The following is an 8,700-nucleotide window of genomic DNA, read 5'->3' on the forward strand; positions in this document are numbered from 1 at the left end:
CTTCCTCACCCCTGCTGACGATCTTCTCCAGTTCGTTGCAAAATTCCAGGCACTTTATAGGATTTGTAGGGTGGATGCTGTTCTTTGCCTTCTCTGTCAGTGCAAAGCATTTGTAGGATGGATGCTATAAGTCATCTAGGAGTACTGCATGCTAGCCAGCCAGCCATTGTCATTTAGCATGAATGCAGTGATGAGTTACACGTTGGATTCATTAAGATATGATGCTTATGGTGGCATATAGTTAATGTACTGTCGCTGTTCTTCAGTACAATGTTGAAAAAAATGTAATAATGAGGTGTTTCATTTGAGGCGTGGATGCTCATGGTGTTTACTGGTTTCACTAGTGAAATGGTTAAGACAGTGATAGATCATGATAGATCGTACCCTCTCTCTATACAGTGAAATGGTTTCACTAGTGAAATAGTAGAGAGAGCGAGAGAGAGGGTACCCTCCCTATATATAGTAGACAATGATAGATCAATTTACCTTAACTGTTTTTTCTATATTTTACCAAATGTAGAAGTATATATATGTGTAGAGAGAGGGTACTTTGGATTTTTTTCCATAATATGGCAGGTTCAGGGATTACTTGGGTTATTCTAAACAAAGGCATAGGTTAGATTTATATGTTACTTTTGTTTATTGTCATAGTTACTACTGTTGTTATAGATCAAGCAATTGTTCCATTTACAGTCCTCTTGTTTCTTGCAGTAGCCCCTGTGATCCACCTGGACTAAACGATGCATCTGGTTGTTTGGCCCGTTGGGCATTGCAAGTTCATCAGGTACTGATTCCTATCTTTATCTGTATGCATCACTTCATGCATTTTTTTGATCCACCTGACATGGTAATGGAATTTGAACTTTATTTTGGGCTGCTTCCTACGTCTCACAAGTAGTCTCACATGAATGAGTAAAATGTTCCTTGAAAGCTGGCCAAGTTGTGCAGGCCTATGCAGCATTTATATTTTCTTAAAATAAGGATGGTCATCTAATAATAATAAACATGTGATTGGAACTTGTGATCTTTTGGATGGCAAGCATGACTGTATTCTCTGCATAGCTGCTCTAGAAATAAGTTGCTGTAAAATACATACAGTAGAGATGCACTATGAAAATTTCTTTTCTTCATGTGAAACTCTATTTAAAATTTCTATCCATGGAAAACAATAACTAATTAAGTACAGCATATTTTTATCTTAAAAAAGATTTTGTGAAACACTATATTGCAAATTTCAATTTCTGAATATGTGTTGCTTACTCATCTCATGCAGTGGATCTGCTTGAGCTCGCTGCTCACTGACGTCGGACCTACTCAAACTCACCGCCCAGCTGCCCCCACACCAGACCTGCGAGCTCGAGCTCGCTTTCAGGTATGTCTTCTTCCTGCAACCAACTGAATCAGCACAGGGTGCGTGCTCGTAACTATGCTAACTTTCATTTCTTAACTCTGTAGTTAATCAGCCCGAGACGGCGTCTTCTTCTCCGCGTCCCGTCCCGTTGTCGGCGTCTTCTTCTCCGCGTGCACGTCCCGCCAACGCCCAAGGTATACGAACCGTCCCATTCTGGTTGTCGGCCATCGCGCCGTTTATGTGTTGACGGCCTTCGTGCCGGAATTGTGGATGTGTGGGCCATCGTGCCCCAAATGTGGACGTCGGCCATCGTGCCGATGGTTTTTCTTGCAGGTTATCGAAACCTCCCCGTCCAGGGGAGGTTCTGCCGAAATTTTGTACTTATAGTGCTGTTTTTCTTCTTTTGCAGAGCAGGACCTGTCGCAGGGGAATTAGAGCACCTAGGCGACCCGATCGTCTTCGTCAGCGCTGCGGTCCTGCTTGCACAGCGCCGACTCGCCACTGCACTGACTCGCCACTACGTCGCTAGCCTTTCTCCACCGCCACCCTAGGTATAATTAAGCTCTTTTCCTTACCGTTGTCGTACGTAGATCGGTGTAGCCCAGTTAGGCATCTCCCGTCCGAAACAGATACGGTTGGAGGTATGCGGATCTCCGCATATCTATGACCGTATCTGTTTTGGATTGTCCAGGTGTAATTGGACAGCCCGCGGATGCGTAGATGGGTTAGTTTCCATGTTATGCTTGGATCCGAGACGGAGTTTCGGCACCACCTCCCTGTTGTTCTCCGGATATACACTCTCCCTTTCAGGACGTGTATCGGGAGAGCAGCGGGTAGGTGCTACCGAAATTCTGTCTAGGATCAGAGTAGAGCATGGAAACTAACCTCATCTACGCATCCGCGGGTGGGATTAGGACCTATCCTCACCTATTAGACAGTAGGCACGCCGTGCAGATGCGACTGATGGTTACATTACTCCGTTATGTGTATATGCTAGAGGATGGATAACCATGAGTGGATGTACACGGGACGCCCAAGTCAGTCTCAAATCACCCGTGAATGGATGGATAAGACCGAGAAATTCTTAGACCATGCATTTAAGGCAGCTAAGGGAGCGAGAGACACGTTCTGTCCCTGCAGCGAATGTGAAAACAAGAAAAGAAGAACAAGGGAAGTCATGATGAAGCATCTTTGCAATTATGGATTTATGCCAAACTATACCCGGTGGGTGCACCATGGTGAACCCTACCGTCCTAGAGAGGAGGTCGTGAGACGAGGCTTGGAGGCATTTGATGGTGATGGCGGGGTAGCAGGATGGTTAGGTGACTATGCGGATGCGATGTTCGCTGAAGGACGTACGGAGGACGAGCAGGAGGATGGGGAGGAGGAGCCAGAGCCAAGCGCTAAGGCGTTCTTGGACATGTTGGAATTGGCACAGAAGTTCCTACATGAGAAGACAACGATTTCTCAACTGGATGCCATTGGGTGCCTATTGGGGTTGAAGTCACAGCACAACATGACTCAAAAATGCTTCGATGATATGGTGGCAATTATTGGGGATCTGCTTCCGGCGGGTCATCAGCTGCCTCCAAACTTGTACGAGTCAACGAAACTCCTTCGGGCACTGAAGATGCCGTATGACCAGATACATTGTTGTCCGAAGGGGTGCGTCCTATTTAGGAAAGAACACAAGGATGCAAAGTACTGTCCAAAGTGTAAATCCTCTAGATATGTGGAGGTAGACAAAGGTGATGGCAAGAAGGAGCAGAATGAGAGGATCCCCATGAAAGTCCTACGACACCTTCCAATCATACCGAGGCTCCAACAGCTATTCATGAAAGAGGAGTCCGCAAAACAGATGAGATGGCACAAGAATGGTGTTCGATACAATAAAGACAAGATGATACATCCAGCAGATGGTGAAGCATGGAAAAGCTTTAATGCCAAGCATCGTGGCAAAGATGAAGAGGCCCGTAATGTATGTGTTGCACTAGCAATGGATGGGTTCAATCCTTATGGAATGATGTCGGCCCCATACACTTGTTGGCCCATGTTTGCTATCCCCCTCAATCTCCCCCTCGGGGCCCTACTTCAAAGGCAAAACATATTCTTGACGTTGATAATTCCTGGACACCCAGGAGACAAAATGGGTGTGTACATGGAGCCTGTTTATGATGAATTGATCGAGGCTTGGAATGAAGGCGTATTGACTTACGACCGAGCTACAAGGAGGAACTTCAAAATGTATGTTTGGTACCAGTACTCCATGCATGACTTCCTGGCGTATGGGATATTCGCCGGCTGGTGTGTCCACGGGAAGTATCCATGCCCGGTATGCAAGGCAGCTCTACAGTTCATTTGGTTGAAGAAGGGTGGCAAGTTCTCGTCGTTCGACAAGCATCGACAGTTCCTCCCTCTTAACCATGCATTCAGAAGAGACACCAAGAACTTCACGAAAGGTGCCACGGTGATGACTAGTGCACCTCAGAAGATGACTAGTGCCCAGGTTCATGCTCAGATAGATGCTCTCGTGGTCCCAGCATAGGAAGATAATCCAAAGAAGGGTAAAAGAAAGAAAGGTAATCCAAAGAAAGATAAGCCAAAGAAAGATCGCTTTGTGGGCTATGGTGTGGAACATATGTGGACTCATAAGCCGGGATTGGAGAGGCTTCCCTATTTTGATGACCTTCTCCTTCCACATAACATAGATGTAATGCACACTGAGAAGAATGTCGCCGAAGCACTTTGGGCAACACTCATGGACATTCCTGACAAGACAAAGGACAACCCTAAGGCCAGAGTAGACATGGCAACACTATGCGACAGACCTAAGCTACAGATGCTGCCTCCAAGAAACAACAAACCATGGAAAAGGCCTAAGGCTGATTACGTCTTGGAAAAGAAGCACAGGACGGAAGTGATAGAATGGATGCAGACGTTAAGTTTCCCTGATGGGTTTGCAGCGAATCTGAGGAGGAGAGCGAACCCAGAAACTGGCAAAGTCTTAGGGATGAAGAGTCATGACTTTCACATATGGATTGAGCGGCTTCTTCCGTCGATGGTTCGAGGCTATGTCCCTGAGCATGTCTGGAAGGTGCTGGCAGAGTTGAGCTTTTTCTTCCGCCAGCTTTGTGCTAAGGAGATATCTCTGAGAGTGGTTGAGGAGTTGGAAAAAATGGCACCCGAGTTGCTCTGTAAGTTGGAGAAGATTTTTCCACCTGGCTTTTTCTTGTCGATGCAGCATTTGATTTTGCACCTCCCGAATGAGGTACGAATGGGGGGGGCCCGTGTAGAACCGTTGGTGCTATCCAATAGAGAGATGTCTAAAGACTGTTCGCCAGAAATGTGGAAACAAAGGCAGGATTGAGGCTTCCATAGCAGAGGCATTCATTCGTGAGGAGGTGTCAAACTTCACAACATCATACTATAGTGAGAACCTTCCAAGCGTGCATAATCCACCCCCTTGTTACAACGAGTACGAAAATGAATCGACCCTCAACCTATTCAAAGGGCAACGCGGGAGATCAAGTGGAGCGTCCAAAAAGATATTGACCAATGAAGAGTGGCGCAAGATCATGCTCTACGTGTTGACGAACCTTGAGGAAGTCGACAAGTATCAGGGGTAAGTTCTCAACGAACTTGTTACATACTCCATAAATTTTTTGCATCCAACAACCTTGTTGCTTGTCGGTGCAGGGAATTTTTTAATCAATACTGGCATCATCCAAGTCCACCTTCTGACCATGAACGAGATACCCTTCTTCAACATGGTTCGCCTGATTTCAAGGTTGATTTCATTACATGGTTCCAAAGAAAGGTACCTTCTGACCAACTTAGCTCGTTCCAAGTTTGGCGTTCCTAGTTTTGCCTAATTTCATTTCTCTCCTGCTTGATCTTGTAGTGCCAAAGTGATTTGTCTATAAAGTGCTAAATTACGACAAGTGGCCAAAGGCTTTTACTGTAAGGTCTCGTCATTTAACGCTTATGACGTGAATGGATATCGCTTTCACACAACAGGCTACGAGAAGAATCGGGCCAATGCAAGGACCACGAATACCGGAGTATTTACGCCCAGAGTAGTTACGCCCGACGCTGATCAGGAGGACTATTATGGCACAGTTGAAGAAATATACGAGCTCGAATACCATGGTGAAAATGCACCTAAGCTTGTCGTATTCAAATGCCAGTGGTTTAAACCTGCAGTACAGAGAAAGTCCCCTAAACTTGGAATAGTCGAAACTAGATAGGATTCCTTCTATGAAGGAGATGATGTCTATATTGTGGCTCAACAAGCCAGGCAAGTTTATTATTGTCCATATGCATGCAAAACCGACCCACGTCTTCAGGGTTGGTATATTGTGCACAAGGTATCACCACATGGTAAATTACCTCGCCCAAACGATGATGATTACAACTTGAACCCACCCACGCATGACGGAGAGTTCTATCAACAAGACAAGGGACTACCAGGGATGCTTGAGATAGACTTAACCGGGGAGATTGAAATGGAAGTAGATGAGGAATGGGTTGTTGACGAGCAAGCTGCAGATGAGGTGCATGATCCGAGAGATTTGAAAATGCTTGACGGACTACAACTAGACAGCGATGAGGATGAGGCTGTTGACGATTTGGAGGCTCTTGATAGTGATGATGATACCTATCGTCCAGATAATCCCGATCATGAAGAATATTAGAAATACATGTAATACTATGTTATTTTGTAATTACATTTTCTTTATTTTGCATCCCTTGCTAAGTACTTCTCGTTTATCATGACTAATAATGGTTTATTCTTTTTAATTGCAGGTGATGGGACCCACTAGGAGGAGCTGTCCCTCGACTTACTCGAGACCGAGGGACACGTCAGCGGCTGAGGAGACGGAGACGGAGCCGTCAGAGAGGCAGAGGCGCCCAAGGGGCAGGCCCAGGCAGGGGGCCCCGTCGCCGACTGACCACGACCTCAGCTCCTCGCGCTCTGCTAGGGCTGACGACGTACCTCTGCCCACGGTGGGCGAGGACGCCATTCCGCAGATGTACGACGACGCCGTTCCGCACGCGTCCGAGGAGGGGGTTCCGCACACGTCCGAGGAAGGGGCAGGGGGTTCGACTTCCTCTGCAGCCTCGAAACCCTATAAGCGAGGTCCCAGCCAGCTCCCGAAGCGACCGATTCTTGTTGACCGCCGCCCACTGATTGCACCCGAGGGGGATAGGTAAGTAACTTCATATGTTCTTCATTTGATATGTTGAAAAATCATAATAAGAGCTAATAATAACTATTGTTAACCACTTGTGCAGGAACTGGATGCTTGTGGAGGAGGGGGTCCCGGCTCGCAATGTCAATGGGATCCTAGGACTTCTGTGCAGGGAACACTTCCCTGGCCTGGTGTGGATGTCGGAGGGTGAGGACCCAGAGATACCCTCGTTCGACCACTACGCCCTCTTCCCCGCCGATGGGCACCTAAACTTGGCGGATCAGGTGCTTACGGAGTTGTGGGTAAGCCTTTCTCACTCTACGACCCTCAATTCATTGCATTCATTGGACATTCTTGAAATAAATAATGGATACCTCGTGTCTTTATGCAGGACTTCTTCAGATGCCAGCCGGGACAGGAGTTAAGGGCGCGTGAGGTGGCTGCCGCTTCCTGTAGAAGGTGTGTCTCGGACTTGTATCACGAGTCCCTCCTCTAGGCGCACATTGACTACAACGCCACCTACCGTAATAGAAGAATGAACATAACTCAGGCAAGAAGAGAGATAGAGATTCTGACAAGGGAGCAGTACCTACAGGTAAATAGAAAACATCTCCTATTGATCTCTTTTTAGATTAACTATGCCTAATTTGATCTTTTGATGGCTTGTAGGTGATTCCGAGCTGGTGCGCCACCTTTCCCGATTGCTGGGCTGCTATAGTGGACAAATGGTTGAACGCGGACTGGCAGAAGGCGCACCAAGAGAAAAGCGAGCACCGTATGCTGATGCCAGGTGTACCTCACCATCAGGGCAGCGCCAGCCTCAGCAAATACAAAAAGACATATGTAAGTCTCCACCACTTGTCTAATCTAGCCGCGCTCAATTTTACATGATTCCTAACCACATGTTGTCTTTCTCGCAGGAGGCGGCGCACGGTGGCCAGCCAATTGGCCAACTCATGGCATATGCTCTGGCCCACATGGGCCCGGCAAAGTCCAACATCGAGTACAACCCGGATGCTGGCCCAGAGGCGTACACCAACTCCAGCGTCCACACCCGCCTCAGTTCGTACACGGAGGCGTCAAGGTTAGTCCACGAGTCGGACTACGATCCGTGGACCGAGGAGCGCCTTGATCCTGAGCTAGTGATGAGGATTGGGCAAGGCAAGAAGCATGGGCGGTTCTACATGGGCGACGGCATCCTCGAGACGGGCTGTACTCCTCCTCTCAACCGTCTACGAGCAGCGAGCACGAGCTCTAGCGTGCCCATAAGCCAACGGCCGACAGCGGTGGCTTCAATCCAGGTAAGTATTCCAGTTTCATTCGTCGTTCTTTCACTTTTACGTTCCTTAGCTCTGCATTATTGAAACATTGGGGTCAAATATTGCAGGCCGAGCTGCAGCAACTTCGGGATCAGCAAAAGAGTTTGCTGGCTGAGCGGGAGGCTGAGCGGGCCGAGCGGGAGTCCGAGCGTCAGAGGGTACAAGCTTTGGAGGCCCAGCAAGATGGTTTGCTCAAGTTCATGCAACAACTTGGGCAGCAACATGGTTGGGAGATCCCAGCAGAGCTGCTTGCACCACCACCACCATATCGTCGAGAGTCTACTCCGGTGAGTATGAGTACGCATGTTTTACTTTCTTTGCTCATGCTTAGTGTCAAACCTAGTGATGGCCTTCGTGCCGGAAATGTGGTTGTCGGCCTTCGTGCCGACGTTTTTCTTGCAGGTTTTGGAAACCTCCCCGTGCAGGGGAGGTGCTGCCGAAATTTTCAACTTTTCTTTACACTCCTTACATTTTTATCTTGTCACTCACGTGCAATCTCCTCTCTTTTTTGCAGCATCAATCGGGGGCGGCGTCGAACCATGTCGAAGGGTCGCCGGCATCGAACGTCGGGCCATCCCCACCTGGACCGTCGCCGGGATCGCACGCTGGGGCGTCCCACCCCTCACAGTCGCCGTGAGCCGCCTTCGGAGACGTGAAGGAAGGCAGATCATATTGCACAGCTAGGGAAGGAGGTAATCAGAACACTTTTCCCCTGGTGCTAATTAAATTCCATCCTCAAATATTGTAGTATTCCATAGTAGTTCCTGTAGTGATCACTGAATCAAGTAATATGATTTCTTTCACTAAATTTAGACTAAATCAAGTAATATGAGTGCTC

General features: G+C 47.8%; 1 protein-coding gene across 1 annotated transcript; it reads left to right on the forward strand.

Moving 5' to 3' along the window:
- Window positions 1–7,320: 7,320 nt before the first annotated feature.
- Window positions 7,321–8,499, forward strand: LOC136505631 (uncharacterized). The gene is made up of 4 exons (XM_066500795.1): window positions 7,321–7,386; window positions 7,464–7,844; window positions 7,931–8,149; window positions 8,377–8,499. Exons 1-4 carry the CDS (start codon window positions 7,321–7,323, stop codon window positions 8,497–8,499), a joined length of 789 nt encoding a protein of 262 aa, XP_066356892.1.
- The last annotated feature ends 201 nt before the right edge of the window (window positions 8,500–8,700 follow it).

The sequence above is a fragment of the Miscanthus floridulus genome, chromosome 14, assembly GCF_019320115.1.
Source record: "Miscanthus floridulus cultivar M001 chromosome 14, ASM1932011v1, whole genome shotgun sequence".
Classification (NCBI taxonomy): domain Eukaryota; kingdom Viridiplantae; phylum Streptophyta; class Magnoliopsida; order Poales; family Poaceae; genus Miscanthus; species Miscanthus floridulus.